The following is a 20,655-nucleotide window of genomic DNA, read 5'->3' as shown; positions in this document are numbered from 1 at the left end:
CAACTGGGGGAAAAATGAGGTTTCCAAGAGACACCAACGTCTGCCCAAGGATGTGCTGGGGCTCATTCTGCAGAGCCTCAAGGGCAGGTTCCCAGTGCAGCTGGCGAATGCAGCCCATCTCCATCACTTCTCTTCAACGCACTGAGTGATCCCTGCTTTGGGTGCAGCCCGGCAGCTTCTGCTGCTGCGATGGGGCCGGCAGCACTCACACTCCTGGTACTCCAGGCATGAAATGTCTTAATCAGCGGCTCAGCAACGTGCACCCTGAGCATTGGCAATCTGTCCCCTCTCATTTCTCCGCTTGCAGCTCACGTTGCTCTAACTGCCAGTTTCACTCATGCCAGTGAATGAGCCTCTGCATGGGGCCACTGTGGCTTCAGTGCTCCAGCAAAGCCGAGTGTCCAGAGACAGGGGCAGAGCTGGGCTGGGGAATGGCAGGAGCCTGAGGGTGGTGTCTCACTGCTGTGGATCTGCTCTATGCAATAAGAATTCCTCCCCTAAAGGGTGCTCAGGCATTGGAACAGGCTGCCCAGGGCAGGAATGGAGCCACCGTCCCTGTAACAGATCTCAAACCACAGACGAGGCCCTCAGTGCCATGGGTTAGTGGTGGCCTTGGCAGTGCTGGGGAGCAGTTGGACTCGATCTCAAAGGTCTTTTCCAGCCTGGTTGGTTTTGTGATGCTGTGATCTCGGGCACCCTGCAGTGATGCAGGGTCCTTCACCTGCAGTGCTCTGCCCTGGCACCTCCAGTTCTGGAGCTCTTCTGGTGTGTCCTGACCCTGTTTCTCTGGAGGCTGCTCTCTGACAACGGAGGTTTCCAAAGGTGCTTCGAGTGCTCCAAAGGTGCTAACGGCTCCTGAGAGCTCACCAGGCTGTGCCGAGCCCCCGCGCTCCTGCGCTCACTCCCCTGTGCCTTGCCGGTGTTCCCTGTTTCACGCCAGGCGGGAGCGTTTGTGCAGCCGTTAACGGGGCTGACTGGGGCTGGAGCTCTGCTGCGCTGTCGCCAGCACAAGGAAGCTCATCCCTCAGACAGCACAAACAGGGAGCCCTCCTGAATTTCAATTCCTGTATCTCCTCTGGCTGTCGGAGTCACCTGGGGAGCATTACCCTGGCTTACTGCCCCTTGTTTGTATCCACTAACAATTATATGGGGGTGCAGTTTTGAGAACTACCTCATTTCGCAGTGTGTGATTAATGATGGTAATCTTCTTCCCCATTTAGCACTTTGTTAGATACCTGTTGCAGCTGCAGCTATCCCCAGGAGGACACGTGCTCACTTAATGCGCTATTGCAGGGAAAACAAGGCATTCTTCCACGGAGAAAAGGCAACGGAAGGAGCTGAAATGGGGCTGTAAGTGTTCTTTGTCTGGTATCCCTCCAACACCCTTTCCTATCCATCCCTCACGAGAGCAGCAGGGAGGAAGCCATTTCACTGTGGGCTCTCCCCAAGGGACTTACGGGGCCGTCTTCGGGCTTGCTTGGATTCAGGTCAAGATAAGATTTGCTTGCTCCTAATCCTCTCAGGTTGATGTGGTGCTGAGGAATCTGCCATAGCTGCCTTGGCTCATAGTGGGATCACCGCTGGGAGCCTGGCACCCCCAGGATGGATGGGGCTGCCCCTGCCCCAGGTCTCAGCACTGAAGATGATGGGAGCTGAGGGGTTTTCAGCTCCTGCTATCACTGGGGACAGGATGCACTGGCAGCCACACGGCTCTGACATCTCCCCCCTGAGCTCCATAAATGCAGGGCTGGCTCTGAAGCATGAGGAGCGTTTTGAAGGTGCTGCCTTTTGGGATGGAAGCAGAATGTGCAGAGAGCCCTGAGCACACTGAGCCCATGGGGAGGGTGCCCTCCAGCCCTGTGGAGGGAAGCGGGAGCAGCAGGGTCTCCAGCATGGCCTTATTGGACCAGGCTGGCATTCCCAATGCAGAGGGGGAATTGTGCTGTGCCATCGGCAGAGCCTGTGACCACTGTCCACGCACCATGGTTGTGCCGGTGCCGGTGTGGCATATCCGGTGGGCACAGGGCTGCTGGTGGCTGCAGGTTCCAGGGGAGGCAGCTCTTGGCAGCATCACTGCTTGGCAGGCTGCAGCGCAGGAACGATGGCATTAAAATGCTTGTGTTGATCTGGCAGAGGCAGCCCTGGGACATCAGCAGGCGATGATTTGCTGGCAAAGAGGAAAACGACAATACTCTCCATCAAAATTATTATAGCCCCATCCCTTAGAGCCAGCAGCCCGAGCGCTGCGCGGGAGGCTTCCCTCTTTGCTGGCTTTCCCTAACAAGGGGAGTTTTAACAGCACTGAGTGCAGCTCCGGCTACCAGGCACCATGGCACCGAGCACCGTGGCTCCTGCTGACTGCACCGAGCACACAGCATGGCCAGAACCATGCTCCCAGCCCGAGGCTGTGTGAGGAGCCCTCCCCTACAGAGACAGCCGTCGGAAGGAGCTTGTCAAGTGAGCTTTTCTGTCTGGTTAGAAACGGGGTTTCGAGCTCCTCGCTCACTTGTAAACAGTTTTAGTGGTCCCCAGCCAAATCAGCCACAGCGAAAGCAAACATCAGCCTGAGCCAAGGCAGTCCCTGCAGGGAAATCACTGGCCACAGAAGGAAACAAAATGCATGATGGCTTCAAAAGACATCCATTAAACTGTGTGCTGAAGTGATTCATGGTGCTGGTAGTTAGGCTTTAATTAGATCTTAATCACGTAATTTTATCTTTGTTTTAGAAATTAGAGCTTAATGACTGCGCTGCTCTCATAACAGCGCCGTGACTGAGCGCAGGAGTATCGCAAGGCAGCGCGGCAGCGGGCAGAGATGGGACAGAGATTATCTGCCGGTCTCGCATCATTATTTCTTAAATACAGAAGTACATTTAAAACACACAAATGCAGCAGGGCCTCAGGGAAGGTGGGAGAGGATAAGAGCTGCGCAAAGAGGAGGGTATGGGCTGAAGCCTCTGCCTCCTGAGAACCAGCGATGCCCTTTCCCATGGGAATGAGCACCTCTGCCCTCTCCCTCCTGGGGACACCCTGGGCCCTGCAGGGGTGTGAGCCCAAGAGCATCACAGGAGAATGGTGCATGTGATCACAAGAGACGGATCGCAGGCTTTCACTCAGCTGGCAGGTTGGATCTTTCACAGGATTAGCTGCAGAGTAATTCATCTCAGTCCCTCCTGGGCACTTTCCTTTTTGCATTGCCATTTGGAGCACCAACACATCTGTGGAGCTCCCGTGCCCTGTGGTGTAGGGGATGGACCTATCCCGAATGGCGCCAGCAGTGTGGACCATGCACTCTGCAAACACACACAAACCCTGGACACATCTCCAGGAGAGGATTTTCCCCCTTGCCAGCTGCGGGGATACGTCAACACCTGCCACAGAGGATAACTCTCTGTTCTTTACAGAGTCACGTGAAGTCATTCAAGTTTGCTGCGTGAGTCCATGCAGCAAGCAGGGCCGGGATAATGCTGCCGAGCCAGAGCCCAGCCCCATGGAGCCAGATTCATCCCATGCCCTGCACAGGAGCTGTGCCCTGCAGTGCATCCCTCCCCTGGCAGGGGAAGCAGCGCTTTCACTCGGGTCTCAGCTTCCTTTTGCCTTCTGTTGGGCTCTGCCTGGCCCTGCCCTTGACCCACTGCTCGGGGAGGTGAGGTCCCAGCTTTGTGTCCCTTGCTGTGGTGCTGCAGCAGCTCCTGAAGCTGAGCAATCCCTGTCCTTGAGCCCTGCCTGCCCTTGCTGCGGATGGCAGCCGGCCCCTTCCCACCTTCCCTTTCCTGCTTATTATGCCACATGAGCCACTTGAACTCATTACTGTGGCAGATTATAGGTCCCCAGGTAATAACGTGTATTCAGATAATTACTAACAGATCCTCTAATAGGAATGAACTCAGCTGAAGCCATTCAGTCGCTGGGTAAATATTTGTACCTCAGCCATCCTTATCTCCATTGCTGGAGCCTGCAGGTCTCTGTCCTCAGGCTGTGCTAGCTGCAGGAGCTGCTGTGGTTAGCAAGGAGCTGGTACTGGTGTGGACCTGCCTCATGCCATGGCTCAGAACCAGCCAGGGACCCTGTGAGCCCCAGCCCAGCTCCAATGTTCCTCTGCAGAGCCGGGATACCCCCCAGCCTGGCACAGCATCCCATTGCCAGCCTGCCCACTGCTGCCTGGCAACCTAGAGACTGATGCTGTGGCCAAGCAGGGTCCTATATCAGCAGCAGCGCTGCCTGCGTGCCCGGCGTGGTGAGAGGTGCTCCTCACTGGGGTGCCTGCCGTGTCCCCCTGTTTCTGGCCACAATCACACCATCTTGTGCCATCAGGGTCCTCAGGGCTGCTGCGGGAATCAGTGTTCCTGCAGGGATGTGTAAGGAGCATCATTCCTTGGTCAGTGCCGAAGTGCTTCCAGTGGGCACAGCACCCACTGCCAGCTGTTGGCAGCTGTTACAGGAGCATCTGACACCTCATGGACCCTCTGAACCACTGGCAAGTGTCACCTCCCTGCTCCCTGCACACCCGGAGCCCCAGCTGCACTGGAGTCACCCTAATTGGACCAGCCGGCTAATTAGCTGTTTGGTAATAAATTATGCAGTGATGCCTGGACGCCATTGCAGATTTGATATGATCAGAGCCTCTCATTCCTGCATGTTCCTGCTCGCTGCAGCACTGAGCAAAGCTTGTGGAAGAACTTGGAGAACTCTCAAAGCAAATCAAAGGTGTTGATCAGCCCTGTGTGGTGGCACGTCCTGGGCACAGGCCTCACCACTGCTCTGTGTCTGTGCTGCCCAGGCAGGTATCAGCATCACCGGGTGATGTCCCAGCCAACTCCATCCTGGGCAGTGGTGGCAGGTCCCGAGGGGTTCAGCCAGCAGCAGGTTTCTGTGCCCTGCTGCAGCCTGATAAAATAATAGGAGGAAACTTGACCTACTTGGCCGTGCCAGCATCGCAGCTCTTCCTGAGCATTAATCATCTCCAAGGGGTTAGAGGTGTCTGTTAATGATCATATTTATTTGCTGCACAGCTCTGTGTCAGGCAGAAGGAAGGGCTGTGTTAGAACTGAGTGTACCTCAGTGCAGGGGCTCATTCCTGCCCCAGGGATTGTGATGGCCAGCACAAGGCAGGGTCCAGCTCCCCCCAGCAGGGCCCTGACCCACTGCCCCTTGCAGTGCTGCCCATCCCTGCCACTGCCCATAAACATGGAGCCAGCAGGGAAGCTGAATTGTATTAATTAATGAGAAGTTAATCAAGTTCTCTCTGTGCTCACAGTGCTGTGACGCCGCTGTGGTCTGAGGGATGAGTGATGCTCCTGGTGCAGCTGAACATCCTGGGTTTAGTTCAATGTGCCGGTGCAGGGCTGCAGCTTGGGTTTGCTGCTGAGGAACTCACCACAGAGCCAGCTCCTGGCTGAAGCTGCCAGGAACCTGCCTGCTGGTACAGAGCAAACGCAGTGCTCGCATCTTGGGCCAGGGTTCCTCGTCAGGAGACAGGAGGTAAATACCCGATGGAGATGCCTGCTTGAAGGACTGGGGGTCCTGGAGTGGTCCTGCCAGGGAAGAGGCATCCAGAGCTGTTTTGGGGAGCGAGGCTGCTGCCGAGCCGGAGCGGTGCCACGGTGCCATGGCTCCAAGGGATGTGCTGGTGGCTCCGCAGGGCACTCACCACTGATGTAAATGGCCCCTGGGAAGGCTTCCTTTGACCCAGCACATCTTGAGAGCTCTTCAGTGTGAACGGGATCAGGGACCACTTAAGTCACGTTCATTACATTTAAGTGTTTATGAGCTGATAAATATTAAACAGCTGCTCTCTGGGGTTCAAGCCTGAGTGAACAGATCAAAACACAGTGCATGCAATGGCTGTGGCCATGCCTCTGGGGCCAGGGGATGTGGTGCACCAAGGATGGCTGTGTACCTGCCTGCCCATCAGCAATGAGCATCTCTTGGCACCTCCTGGCATGGCCAGCGCCCTGTGCCTGTGCTACTGGTTTCACTGGTGTGCATCCCATGGGTCACTCCATGACAGCTCCAGTGCAAGCCATGGCAGCTTCCCAGGCGCTGGCTGGTACAAGTGCTGGGGCTTTCCCTGGGCAGGGAGAGCTTTGGGATGCTCTCTCTGCACCATATTCTGCCCGCAGCTTGAAGCAGCTCATGCAGGTGATGGGCAGCTCAACCTCTTCTCCAGCCTGACATTCAGGGCATCACTGTATCCCTGCAGCTCAGGATCTGGCACCCTGCCCCTGCACTTTGTCCCTCCCCTGCAGCAAGCTGGGCTCAGTATCTGGCACCCACGTTAGCCAGGTCAGCAAGAGTCCTTGTCTTGCTGTGGACACTCGTCAAGGCTTTGCACTGTGCTCTAGCAAGGCTCTTCATCACCTTTCTCATAGAAACAGTTGCTTTAAGCCACGTACCTTCCAGCCCATTACAAATCACACAGTGGTGGTTAGAATTTACATCCTGGCTGACAAAGTTTGCACTTAAGGAAAGCACTTTCCTCCCAGCTGCTACAGCCATTTAATGGTGTGGATGAGTGGGGGGAGCCCCTCTGCTCAGCATCACTGTCACCAAACCAGCGCCGCTCAATGTCCTTACCAAGCCCCTGTCCTGCCTCTTTCAGATGCACATCATCTCTGAGTTTTTTTAAGCCACATTTTAAGAGCTCCTAATGTGATAAGCATTCTCAGTACAGGCCTTCCTAAGCCCTCATTTGCTCACCCTTTGGAAACCTAATACTTGATTTAAGCACATTTGTGCTTCCTCCATTTGTAAGGGCAAATGTAAAGTAATTGTTTGATATTGCAGCGGTTTCTTCAGCTCCAGCTCTAATTTCCCTCTAATACAGTATCGTCAGGGGGATCAGTCTAGCCCAGCACCTTCTATCTCCTTGGAGTGGATTGGAAATGGCTTTTCTATGGCGAGGCTGGGATTTGTGAGTCTCGCTATGAATGTTTTTCTCCTTTAAAGGAGAAATCATACAAGAAAACATCCTATCTTCCTGCAGACAGCTGCTAATCCCCTGCTCTCCTTCAGCTGGCTCTGGGTCCCCTCCCTGCTGGGTCCCCTGTGGCTCCTGTGGCTGCTGCTGGATCATAGTGGAAGCAACACAGATAGGGATCTATTAGATCTCCATTAATTATCTCCTATTTGTTCCTATTAGAGCTCGCTGGACAGTAATCACTTCCAGTAAGGCACCGGTCACAGCCTCCATGCAGTTCTGCCACCCAGCACGTGGGGATCTTACTGGCACCGGTGCCCCAGACACCCACCGCACCGCAGCACCCATCTGTGCTGGCAAATCCTGGCACATACAGCTCCTCCTGGGCTACTCCTGCACCGGGAACTCGGCTGCGGAGTGGCACAGGGACCAGTTTGTGCCAGCACTGGCAAGAGGCTGAGGCTTGGGCTGAGATTTAGATGCTAGTGGTAAATTGCAGCCTTTGACAGAAATGCCTGAGATTTACTACGAAAATCAATAGATGATTCAAACAGTCCAGCTCTCAGAAAGGCAAACAACACCCTGCCAACAAGAGCTGTTATTGATATTCATGAGCAGCGGTACTCATTACGGGCCCTGCTAACAGGGCGTAAGATGGATCGCTGCAGGATGGGATGGGGCTATGTGTGTTCATCCACAGCACGGGCACCCATGGCCTCGCTGCCTGGACTGACTGAGCCCTGTGGGAGCTGTTTAGACCCATGGACCCCAAGGTGCTCAGGAAGTGCTGAGCCGGAACACAGGGATGCTGAGCCTGGAGCACAGGGATGCTGAGCCGGGAGCACAGGGATGCTGAGCCGGGAGCACAGGGATGCTGCACCACCTCTGAGCGCCTGAAGATGCAGCCCATCAATCTTGGCTCCAGGCAAGATGCTGAGCTGGGAGAATTCCCTGTTCCCAGATGCGCTGCAGTCAGAGGGTGGCTGGTCCCTGGAAGGAGCAGGGAGTTGGCACCTGACCTGGGCTTGCTGTGGTGCCCGGGGATGTAAATCAAAGGATGACAGTGACTAACGCAATGGGGCCAGCTACCAAAGTGTGTGGCCCTTGGCACTTCATTGTACACATGGGCTCCCGCAGAACAGCCCACAAGGCTCAACCATAGGATCCCAGAGTGGTTGGGTTTGGAAGGACCTTAAGATCATCCAGTTCCAACCCCTGCTGTGGGCAGGGACATGTCCCAACCATAAATTACTGCTGCTTGTGTCTAACACAGCACCCACCCCTCAGGCCTGGCAGGAGCTGGCACTGATCCGGGTCCTGCAGCACTCCTGAGTGGCGCTGTCACCCCTGCGAAGGGCTGTGCCCTCCTCGCTGTGCTGAGCTCTGTGCCCACCACCTCACCTGACCCATGGGCATGTGCCTTGCCTAAGAAAAGCCCATGCTCCGGACCGATGGTAGCTGCTTTATTCACAGGAAGGGGTCACATGCTGAACAAGGACACTGGTGCTGCTGAAGTACCCGTAACAGCAGGATTCTGTGCTTTATTCACAGGACAAAATATCGGTACAACATCTCTGATAAACTTCTTTTCCAAGCAGATACATCTCACTGTCCTCATGGTTACACACTGCACTTAAGTGATGAAAGGCGAAGTGGGGCAGCTGGATCTCTGCCCGCCCCAGCACCGCGGGGGGATGTGGCCCCATGAGGCAGGCAGGGGTGTCCAGGACATGGAGGAGGGAGCAGCCCATGGATAGGCTGCAGGACAGGACCATCACCAAGACCCTGGGGACCACATGGCAGTAAAATCAAATGGGACCCCATGGAGCCAGCCCCGGCACTGCTGACCTGCTGGGATGGCAGTGCCTGCTGGGCACCATCCCTCAGCAGCTGCTGCAGGACTCTGTCTTCCCCCATCTCCACTTGCTCTGGAGCACTCCGGCCTCCCCAGGGCTGGGGAAGGCCCTCGCCTGCCTCTGCTCATGGCCTCTGGGCAGGATGGGCTGGTCGAGGGGTCCTGGCTCCAGCCCCCCTTCATGGAAGACTGCAGCCTCACGTCACCACAGCTCTGCTCCCGGACGCTTATTCCCACCTGAAGTCCTGCCCGACTGTTTCATAGAACTTGATATTATAAGGTCTATAAAAGTCCCGAAGCTGCTCGATCACCTCGGGGTCTATCTGCACGTGAGTCCTGCCTTTGGACTTGCCCAGGCAGCGAGGCAAGCCGCTGCTCTCCGACTTCTTCAGGCAAGGAAAGCCTTTTGTCTTGTTGAAGTAGAAGTGCTTGTCTGTGATAACCCGTTTGATGCCCAGGAAGTCCTGGACTTTGCCCATCTCCCCCGCTGGGTCCGTGATCAGCTTCTCCCCACTGACAAAGTGGATCTGGGAGAGGGGGAAGTACTGGAGCCAGCTCTCGAGGTGCACGGCGTACATCCCGATGCGGATGGCGTTCCAGGAGGTGTCCACCAGCCCCAGGCTGCGGTTGCGGAAGGACAGCCCCTCAAAGGTGGGGATGTCCGGCTTCTTGGAGAGCGTCTGCGTGTAGTCCGAGATGGCGCGGGTGACTGGGTTCCGCACCACCACGATCAGCTTCGTGTCCCGGGACATGTTGAAGATGCGCCTGGGGGCCTCCTTGGTGACGAAGTAGCTGGGGGTCTTCTCCACCGTGATCTGGCTGTCCAGGGTTCGTGGCATCAGGCTCCTGCAAGTGAAGCACAAGGTGATGATGAGGAAGGAGCTGGGCACTGCGAGGTGATGTCCAAGGTGTGGGGCCAGTGGGGCATTTCCTCCCACAGGACAAGGCAGGACAAAGCAGGCACAGCTCCTCCTGCAGCACCGCAGGAGGCCCCTGCCCATGGTCATATCCTGTGTCCATCCCAGCTGCAGGAGACACCGTGCAGAGGACATGGGCACTGGCAGCCCTGCACAGCAGCAAGTGGAGATGCTCAGCTTCGGGGGGAAGGCAGAGCCAGGCAGGATCGAGGGCAAAGGCAAGGCCAGGCTGGGGGGACCCCGGGGCTGCTCTGTCCCATCCACAAGTCCTGCCTATTTCTGCCATGGGGAGCTGGGCTGCAAGGGCAGGGAGGGAGCACCAGGCCTGGGGAGAAGGCAGCATCCCTGCAGCCCAGCCTAGCACTAATTAAATCATTTGCTTTGACATGGGAACATCCAAATCAAATAAAAACTAATGGGATGGATTTATAAATTGCTCTTGCATTACTAAACTATCAAATCCACTGCAGCCAGACTCACGGTGCCGCAGGTCTCCTGGCTGGAGTGGGCAGGGAATGCTGGCAGCTGGGATGAGGCCAGCAATGCTCTGGCAGGGGAAGCCCACGTCAGCAGCCCTGTCTGCAGCAATTCAGCTGGAGCGAGCAGGGCACTGATTTATTCCTGGGATAACCCCAGGCAGCCGCCATGGCCACACTGCCTCGCTGCAGCACAGGTGTTCCCAGAGCTCCATCAGCCCAGTGACTGGGACCTGACACCCCCAGGGTCCCTAAAGCACGCTCCATGGCCACCAGCTTTGAGGCTTGCTCTGTACAGAGAAACCCAACAAAAGACTCAACCAGGAGGAGGTACAACAGCAGCTCACAACACCCTGTGTGACAAGGGGACCATGGCAAAGACCTGAGGCATCGTGGGGGGACGCAGCATGCACCAAGGGTGGGGGGTACCCATGGGGACAAGAAGAGGCTGGACCAGGGGAACCAGAGCAGCAGCTGGAAGAGACCCATGAGAGAGACTGAAGAGACGTGTCCAGAGGTGTGTGCCAGGCTGCTGGGGATGATGGCAGAGGCTGGACTGAGTCCCTGGGTGCTGGCACAGTCCCCACATGACCCATGACAGGGGCGCCTGTGCTGAGGGCCGCAAGCACAAACCCCCTTGCAAAGGTTTCCTCATTTGCAAGAGAACAAACTAATCAGTCACCATGAACTAACGGGGCTATTCTACCGAGGTACCTGAGCACGGACATGGCTTAATTGGCCTTTCCCAGTGCTCCGCTTCCAACCCCATAAATCCAGATTACGATTCCCATTGTTTAATGACTACCAGGAAATGCTAATTTAGCGGCAGGCACCACAGCTGCATCTGCGCCTCACAAACAAGTTTCACCATACATCAGCGTGGGACAGCTTTGTAAGTGATTCGCTATTACAGCCATAAAGCTGCTGTTTCATTAATGGCTCATCTTCAGGCTTGTTACACTTTCATTACGTGAGCTATTAGGTCCATGTATTCCAAAAACGAAATTACAGGTGCTAATCCATTATGAAAAACACAAAATCTCTGCACAGTAAATTACTGAAATGAGACAAGAGTTTGTTTCTTTTTAAATGGACTCCCAATGTTTGCTGATCCTGAACAACAGAGACTGCTGAGGTAACAAAACACAACCCGAATAGATAAATAAATCACCAGAGAAACCGTGCAAGGGGGAGAAGTGTCATCCAGGCATTCATCTTCACGTTAACAGCAAGATCCCCAGGGCTGCAGGAGTGGGGAAATGCATTGCAAACGTAATTACACTTGACTTTAAAATGATATTTTGGACTTCTGCATTCGCAGAGTTATTTGCATACAAATAGCATGTCACATAGTTTTAAGCCCAAGGCTCATGTGCTCAGGTATGAAGGCTCTTGGTAGCTGGTTTGTGATGCCACATGGCCAAAGCTCAGGCAGGGGCTGGTCCTGCTGCTCTGGGGACCCATCCCTGTTCCCCTGTGCCTGTGCTGCCCGCACTGGTGTCACACCAGCGCTGCCAGGGCTCTCCCCATCAGCATGGCCAGGACAGAGAAATACCAAGGTTATTCCCACCAGCCCTGGTGCACCCACCATCCGCATGTGTTCTGATGATGGGAACCTGTGATGCAGCAGGAATGGAGGAGGGCAAAACCACTGATGCTGAGTGAACACCAGGGCTGTTCTTGTGCAGGAATCATTAGGGATGATGGAGCAAACTCCACTCTGGCCCTACAGCAGTGCCGTGGGCTGGAGCACGGAGCAGCCTGTCCCTGCCTTGAGCCTGCTCCCTCCGACTGCCTGGGAGAGCAAACCGTCCGGGGAGGGCATTTAATTACCAGGGGCATCTCAGCTCGCCCCAGCACAGCCCGGCAGTGGGGGCTGCAGGCACATGTGCCCCATGGTGCCCCCACAACCCCCCCGGGGCTGGGGGTCCTGCGCAGCAGCATCCACTGGGTGTACCAGGGCAGCCCCGCACCAGCCAAATCCCCAGCTCAATGCATACCCTGGCTGTTGAGACAGCATTAATTCCTCTTGAATTAGAGATTATTGTCATTAAAGTTACTCAATTCTTAAAGCCCTTTAGTGCCATTTGATATGGGCATTAGCGCTCCCTCCCAGCCCGCAGATTTAGAGGTTGTGTTCACCCACGTTACAGAGTGGGAACACATGTGAGATACATCCAGTCGTCAGCATGGCCCCAGGAGATGACGGCCTTGCTGTGTCCTTGGGCAGCCCCATGGCTGTGGGGCAGCAGCAGCAGTGAGCCCCGCCATGGCTGTGCCGATGCAAAGGCAGTGCCTCGCCCTGAAGGAGTTAACTTTTCCCCAGCACCTTTCCTACACCTGAATTATTAACTTGCTGATAATCTGCCTTTGGGCACCCTGCGGCCCCTACAACACTCCCACATTAAAGAAACATGCGCTCCCTCGCTGGCTGCGCTGCTTTGATGTCGAACATGCGTGAAACACTCTCCCGGGGAGGAACTGGTACAAAACCTCATCGGATGATTGAGATATTGCAGATAAGCGTGTGTGGGGAGAGCGCTCATCCCATAATCCCGTTACAGACCGGCCCCTCCATCCCACTTGTGGAGCGGATGTGCAGGGCCGAGGCAGGCACATCCCGGGCTCTCCTGAGAGGCAGTGACTGACGCACACGTAACCCTGGCCTCCATCCACTCATCAGAACAAACCCAAACAGTTCAATGTGGCAAAAATTCCCAAGCGCTGCCTCTCCTGACAAGGGTCCTGCGCTTTCCTGCTTCCAGCTGAAGCCACAGGCTCGGCGGCTGCAGGCAGGGATGCTGCCTGTGTGCAGGCAGGGAGAGTGACCCTGGAGCCTGGGAGACAAAGTCCTCCTGCAGAGCTCACAGGGTGCTCGGCAGCACCAGGGAGCTAGGAGAGGGGTTTGCTGCAAGTGCACCTCCAGCTGCAGCTGAACGTGCTGGGGATGAGCACAGAAACTCTTCCAAGAGTGCAGACTGGCACTGGGATGGTCCTGTGGGACCACTCTGCCCTGATCCAAGGACAGGTCCTCACCCCCCAGCCTGTCCCCTGCCCCACCACGTTCCCCAACTGGAACAGCAGGAGGCACAGTCTGGATCCCACTGGCAATGGTGCAGTGTGCCCGGCTGCTGCACAGGACTCAGCACCCGGCCCCAAGCTCCCTGCCCAATGAGAGGGGCTGTGCCATACCAGGCTGTGCCATGCCAGGCTGTGCCATGCCAGGCTGTGCCATACCAGGCTGTGCTGTGCCATGGGTGCACACTGCTGGCAGCCACCACCGGCTCTCTCCTGACAGCTCAGCACTGCTGGGCTCCGCACGGCTGCAGACGACAGCAGCAGCAGATGAAAGCCCAACCAAAGCTACTGGGAGGTTTAAGCAAAACTGGGTCAAGCACACAAGAAACTGAGGTGTGAGGAAGATAAAAGCTCTCCCCAGCTCAGTGACATTGCAGCGGGTGCGTAGGACACGGGGACACCCAGTTCAGAGCTCACAGCGGTGCTGGCAGTGATGGAACAGGGCAGGCAGGGACCCCCTACACTGCTGCCGCAGCACCGGGAACTTGCTGGCCGCGGGGCCTGGCAATGCTCAACAGTTTGAGCCGCCCGTGTCCCCACAGATCCCCCCACATCCACAGCAGGGAAACGGCCCAGCCCCGTGTCCCCATGGCCACCACCCTGTGTTAAAGCAGCCTCGGATTTAATGATGGATCATCTGCCTTTAATAAATGTTTGTGTTCAAAGAATTCACACCAGCCCTCCCTCCCCAGCAGCTAATGAGGGACATTTCGATGCATAAAAGCAGTTTGAACACAGTAATTAACTTTGTGGCTGATTCAGTTTTAATCATTTAAATGCTCTGGAGATTTGCAGTGTCCTTTAAGTCAACAAAATCTTTTCCAAAGGGCACTTCACCACCACCCTTCACACACACAAGCCAACGTGTAACTCCCATCTTCCTAAACAACCATCCAGCACCGACTGAGGATCAGACAAATCCCAGGGGCAGCACCAGCAGAAAGGCCCCAGCCACGGCAGAGCTCACACCAGATACTGCAGACAGCGCCTGACCCTGCAATGGACACCCGGTGTCACCAGGGATCGGCACCCTTTGCTCCTCAGCTTCCCGAAGCATCTGTGCCCATGGCCATGCCAGTAGCTGGATTTTGAGCTATCGAAGTGAAGGCTGGAACAAACTGCAGCACTTACAAACAAGGTCACGGAAGACAGAGCAAGAACACACACCATTAACAGTGAAGGTCTGACACCCTGTGTGGATTGATGTCCCTGCGCTTCTCCCAGTTCCTTGGAGAGGGCCTGAGCGAGGGTCTCCGCAGCACCAGCCCACCTGGAGGAAGGCAGGGCAGAGCAGGGCACACGCTGCCTGCAGGGCAGCTCTCACACAGCCTCCCTGCCAGAGGTTTCAGTCCCATTCCGCAGAGCCGGGCCACTCTCTGAAGTCAAGGAAATTTCAAAGCATCCTTGAAGCTCGCTGCCTTCCTCTCTTCTTACTAATTAACTTCAGCAAAACGCGCTGTCAGTCAAGCCCACAAAGCAGCCCGCGTCGCTGGGCAAAGCCTAATGGGCTCCTGTTTGTGTGTGAGCCAACCTGGCCATTAGCAGAGAGCAATTAGCGAGGCAGAGCATGGGAGCCCGGTTTGCAGCTCCCTCTTCTCCCTCCCACAGGCAGTGGGATGCGGGGATCCTCCTGCAGTGCCCAGCACCCAGAGGCCAGCACCGCTCCATGTGCTGCTGCAGCCCCAAGAGCACCAAACCCAAAGGCAGCTCAGGGCAGAGCTCTGTCACCACGGATGCCCTTGGACCCGATAGGAAAAGCCCTTGTCCATGAAAACACCATGGAACAGCATGACTCGGGAATCCTGGGGAGGAAAACTGCACCCCAAGATGCTGCAATCAGAGTCACTGCTCAAAGTTAACTGCAAATTAAGTGGTACTGTCTTCCCTGTGTTCTGGAAATACTGAAGGTTATTGGCGCACGCTACCTGCAGCAGGAAAAAGCTCAATATTGAGCATCCAGTCCAGGATTGGTAATGAATCGATATCCCCAGCAGCTGGCTGTTCGGTTTCAGTTGTCTTAAAACAGATCTTGCTAAAAATATCTTTCCTGTAGTGTATCTGTAGCTAATGAGGTGGATTAGAGAGACTGATGGGAACTGGAGATGCGCCCGGGTGTTGTGGGTCTGAGGCCTGTGAACAAGGCAGCTCCTGGGGGGTCCCATGGGGAAGCCAAGGGGTCCGGCTCTGCCCAGCACAGGGGGAGCCGAGGCTGCTCTGAGTGACAGCAGGAGCGAAGGCAGGAGGCACCAGTAGAACAGCAGCTGGAGCGAGCATGACATTTGGAGCCACAAGGACAGCGGATCAGGAGATGTCCCTCCTGCTGGTTCCACCACCTCTGCGTCAGAACAACTCCAGGGCACGGGAAAACGTGGAAAGACAGGAACTGATGCGTTCAGAACATCAGAGGGGCTCAGCTCTCACGCTGCTCTCAGCTGCCTTGAAGCCCTACTTGGTCCCTCCACACAGCACGCCACTGAGGTACGCAATGGGAAGGATGGAGCCAGACCAGGCACTCAGCATCACAGCAGCCAGAGGCAGGTGAAGTCTCTGCTCATGGCAGGGAAAGCCTTTGCCATCGCTTTTCCGAGGGGTCTGTGCTCCAGGCTACCCACAAAGACCCCACCACGGTGCTCCCCAAGCACGGGAGCATCACCTCTCCCAGCCATGCCAGGAGCAGCCCCTTGCCCTGGGAGAGCCCTCAGAGCCACGGCATCGCTGTGCCCTTCCCTGGACATGGCTGGCTGCAGGACCCTGCTCTCCTGCTCCCCGGTGTCTTGGCAGAGTGACAGGAGCTCCTCATGCTGCGGGTCAGACCCGCTCCACATCTAATTGCTCCACTTGCAAGGAGGAAAATCAATTCCACGTTTTCTCCATTAGCAGCCTCTGTGCTTAAGTCCTGGCACATTTGTGAGGTTAGAAAAAAAAAAGAAGGTAATAAACCAGGGAAGTGTCATTTAATTGTTTCAGCTGAGCTAATTTGGAGGCTCTGCTGCTCCGATGTGATCTCTCCATCGATCCAGACACGAAGGCAGGCCCAGGCAGCTCGTGATCCCTGGTCCTGTTCCCGTCCTGCTCCCACCACTGCCACTCGCTGCCACAGGCTGTGTCCCTCCTGGTCACGGATGAGTCCCTTCACACAGAGGATCCTTGGCTGAACCACGGCTCGTGTGTGGAAGGGACGTGGCTCCTACCCCCAGACCAGCACCACACTGATGCCACTGTGTGCTCCATCACCCATCCTGCTCCTCTGGATGCCCTTAGGCAAAGCACTGCTGCTCCTGTCCTTACATGGTGTATTGCAGGGCTGCTCCCAGCTCTTTGCTTTTAGGTGATGTAGGATGGGTGACAGTGTCTGATGTCAGTGAGGGGGTGTGGGAATGACACAGACCTGCCAAGGGGGCAAGAACAGGTGAAGGACACTGCTGCGGCTACCCCCCAAAGGACAGGAGGAACTGGGCATGCGGCAGCACAGCCTTTGGAGAGGGAAACAGCTTCAGCGAGCTCCATCCCTGGCACTCCCCATCACTGGTACCACTGCTAAAGCAGCTGAAAGTTCCTGGCTGCAGAGACCCAAGTAGAACACCAGGCAGCAGATGTGCCTGGGTCTGCAGGCAGCCCTCCTGGGCACAGACCCACCACAAGGGCTGAAAGCACCAGCCTAGGGCCCAGTGGGCTGCTCTGAGCAGCTCTGACCTGCTGATGGTCAGGAACCAGCATGCTCACGCCACAGGCAGGACTCACGCCTGCCCAGCGAGGAGACAAGCCAGGGCCCCAGCAGGAACGGGAGCGAGCAGGGTGTCACAGAGCCGCCCGACCTGCTCAGCAGCTGATGAGCACTGCCCTGCCCTGGGACAGGGACATCTCCGCTGGGATGTGAGGTCTGTGCCTGGCTCCGTGCGCTGCCTCTCGCCAGCTGCCATGATGCTCCAGCACACACGCTGTGAGCTCGCAGGCACCTGAGGCCACAGCGAACCCTCCTCTGCTTCCTGAGGTTGAAGCCCAGCAGAAACACCACAGCCCCATCCCAGAGCAGCCCAGAACTCCTTGCGGTGCTCCCCAACGGCACAGCAAACCACGGGTACACTGGGGCTGACACAGTGGGGAGCAGGCAGAGCTGCCTGCAGCACCATGTGCAGGTCTATGGGCAGGGGATGAGCTCATGGGTGCTGTGACCTGCTCACATGCAGTGCTCACCACCTCTCCGAGAGCACTCCTGAGCTCCTCACTGCAGCCTTTACTGACATTAAAACCCCACCATCTCCTGCTGGAGAAATGCAGTTGCTGTTCTCTGCTAACTGTTACAGATTTGGGATAGACCCACACTTTGCCAAGTTCAAGGAGACAAGATGAAGAATGACAGGGACTAGCTCCCTCAGAGCCAGAGATCAAACCCGCTGGCAGTAGGGCTGCAAGAAGACAGCGGTGCCATCCCTCGCTCCAGCCATTCACACCCGTTTTGGAGGCCGCATCACACAGGCAGGAGTATCCTCAGGCGAGATGGGAAACCTGTAACCGCCCCGATACCGGAGCCCATCCAAGCAGGGCTGGGGCTCGGCCGGCTGCAGCTGCAGCGCTGGGCTGTGCTTCGGCAGCCGTGGTACCCTGCCGGGAGGGAACGCGCCCCTCCGAGGCGGGCCATGGAGGAGGACGAGGGAAACCTCCCCGAGAGCGACAAAGAGACCGGCTCCAAGGCAGGACGAGGCCGTGGGTACCGGACCGCCCGCTCCTGCCCCTCCGGAACCCGAGACCGCCGCCGACGGGAGGGGAAAGGGCCGGGAGTGCCCGGTCGGGGTCCAGTCCCGCAGCGCTGCCCTCACCTGTACCACTCCAGCCCGCGGTCGTAGTTCCTGTCGAAGAAGTGGGGCTCGGTGCCCAGGGCGCGCACGTCGGGGTGCACGCGGATGAACTCCAGCACGGCGCGGGTGCCGCCCTTCTTGACGCCCACCACGATGGCCTGCGGCAGGCGCTTGGCTCCGGGGCGGGCCGGCCCCGGGGGGCTGCCGGGGGGGTCCCGCGGGCGGCGGGCGGGCGCGGGGGGCTCGGCGGGGGGGAGCCTCCCGCAAGGCCGCGACTTCTGCAGAAGTTTCTTGGCGGCGGCGCTGCGGGCGGGCGCGCAGCGGGCGCGGGGCGCGGCGGGGCCGCCGCAGCAGCAGAGGAGGCTGTAGCAGAGGTAGGAGCAGGACAGCGACAGCGTGAACAGCACCAGGACCCTCCGCGCCAGCCGCCGGGACGGAGCCGGAGCCGGGGCCGGGGCCCGCCCGCTCGGCGCTCTATGCGCCATGGCTCCATGGGGCCGCGCCGCCGGGCATGGCCCGGCCCGGCCCGGAGCGCCGCTGCCCCCGGGACCCCGCGGCGGCCGCGCCCCGCACCCTGCGCGGCCGCTCCGGCATGGCCCGCGGCTACGGACCGCCCGGGGGGCTGCGCCCGCCGCCCCGGCCCCTGCGCGGCCCCGCCGCGGCTCCCATCCCCGGCGGGCGCTGCCCCGTGCCCGGTGCTCGGCGCTCGGACGGCGGCAGCTCCGGCTCTCGTCTCCGCGGGAAATGCCGGGGCAGAGGCGGCTGCGCTGCTATTTAAGGGGCTGCCTGACGTCAGCTCCTCCCGGAGCCCCCGCTATCGCTCCGCGGCCGCAGCCTCCCCCGGGCCGGCGGCACCCGCCACACACAGCCCTCCCGACAGGGACCGGGACGGGGCTGGGGCCGGCCCCGCTCTCTAGCCAAGCCCGGCTCCGCTGAGAGCATCCTCCTGGCCCCGCGGGCAGCTCTGCACCCGCAGCGCGTTCGCAACTACCCGGAGCAGCGCTGAGGGTCGGGAGCACTGGCGTCTGCCCCGCAGCCCCGGCCAGGAACGCGAACCGGCACCGGGGCTGTGCGAGCAGCCGCCGGGTCGAGAACCGGGAGGGCCCGGCTGGCACCGGGCTGGGTGGCCGCAGCGTGCCCGGCCGGTCCCCACGGTCACCCCTCCCGCGTCTGGAGCCGCTGCCTGCAGCCGCCTGCCCCCGAGGGAGGGGACGGTTGTGAGGAGCGGCAGCAGCGGGTTCCGTCCTCGGCAAGGGCAGGACGAGCACTCCTCGGCCGCCGGGTACCGCCGTGAGTAAGGAGCGGCTTGAAGATGGTGCAGGAATTCAGTTCCTCTGCCAGGCCGGGGATGCTCAGCCTCGCCTGTGTTTGGGGCAGCAGGCTGCCCCAGGAGAAGCACAAGGCTGCTGCAGGGTGCGGGTGCAGATTGTTGCTTCATCCCCACCACTCCGGCTCCCTCTGCTCCACTCGGCTTTCTTCCCGCTCACACCCTGACAGCCTCAGCTTCTGCTTGGCTGCTTCTGCCAAACCAGAGGGCTGCTTGCAGCACCGCTTGAACACGAGCCGTCACCGTCCCTGCTTTCTCAGCAGAGAAAGCATGCTGTGCTGCAGAAAACTACTTGTCTTGTTACTTGGGAAGAAGGAGGATAATAGAGAGAGACAGGCAAGAGGTGCCAGCCCAGCACAACCAAGGATGCTGCAGGCTCTCTGGCAGCTGGTCCAGGAGGGGAATGAGGTTTCCTCCGATGCAGCACCCAGGAACACGGTGCAGATACAAGGAAAGATGGGAAAGGCAGATGAAAAGCAGTGCTCGCTGCAGCCTATCCCCTCTACTGGTGTGGGAGCAGTGGGCTTGGGTCCCTCAGGAGTTTAAACTTGGACTTTTAAGGAAGAGTCTGCTGGCTCAGGAGAGCTCTGGAACTGTAGAACAGGGGCTGAGTCCTCCTGGGGCCAACCTCACCACCCTGCTGTGCTGAAGTGACCCACAGGGGTTTTGCAATTGGAGCTGGTGTGAACTCACCCGTGTCTGGTACCTCTACCCCAGCCAGTGCAGCACCAGTGTCACTGGCAAAGCAGGGGATGCAGCCCTGCCCCTGCAGTGACAGCAGGGTGGGAGTGCTTGAGGGCTCCCCTTCCAGCAGCAGGATGTGCCCATCACTCAGTTCCGCTCCATGACAAACTGCCAAATCCGGGGAAAAAGTTGCTTTTTCCATTTTTAGCCATTTTATTGCCTCCATGTGGTGATCCAGCCTCGGCAGCAAACACATTGCTTAAGGATGAACATTAGAGGCGTCTGGATAAATAAAGCTGGTGAGGATGCCTCGACACCTCCGGGTTTCACTGCTTGCAAGGGAGGTATGTTTTGTAAAGCTGACAATTTTGCTTTCAGTCTCTCTATCTTTGCAGGGCATGTCTTCCCCATGACATGTTTGCTGTTTACACCCCACTCCACATAAACAACAGGTTTCCAGTGCTTCCAGCATGCTCCCGGCCCTGCCAGCTGCACCAACAGGAGCCCTGGGAGTCAGCCCCAGTGGGATCCCTCCATGGGTGACACAGACACTGTGCTGCTGCTGGAGCTGACCCGGCATCACTGGGGGAAGGAGCCTTCCGG

At 57.8% G+C, this 20,655-nt stretch overlaps 1 protein-coding gene across 1 annotated transcript; it reads right to left on the bottom strand.

Annotated features, from left to right (window-relative positions):
• Positions 1-9,001: 9,001 nt before the first annotated feature.
• Positions 9,002-18,526, bottom strand: HS3ST2 (heparan sulfate-glucosamine 3-sulfotransferase 2; the record flags this gene model as incomplete). The annotated part of the gene is made up of 2 exons (XM_080619093.1): positions 9,002-9,620; positions 18,063-18,526. The coding sequence occupies 2 exons, from the start codon at positions 18,524-18,526 to the stop codon at positions 9,002-9,004; spliced, it is 1,083 nt and encodes a 360-aa protein (XP_080475219.1).
• Between the last annotated feature and the right edge of the window lie 2,129 nt (positions 18,527-20,655).

The sequence above is a fragment of the Psittacula echo genome (genome assembly GCF_963264785.1).
Source record: "Psittacula echo genome assembly, chromosome: 5".
In the NCBI taxonomy this organism is placed as follows: domain Eukaryota; kingdom Metazoa; phylum Chordata; class Aves; order Psittaciformes; family Psittacidae; genus Psittacula; species Psittacula echo.
Note: the sequence above shows the minus strand (reverse complement) of the source record. Positions and strands in the feature narration are given on the sequence as shown.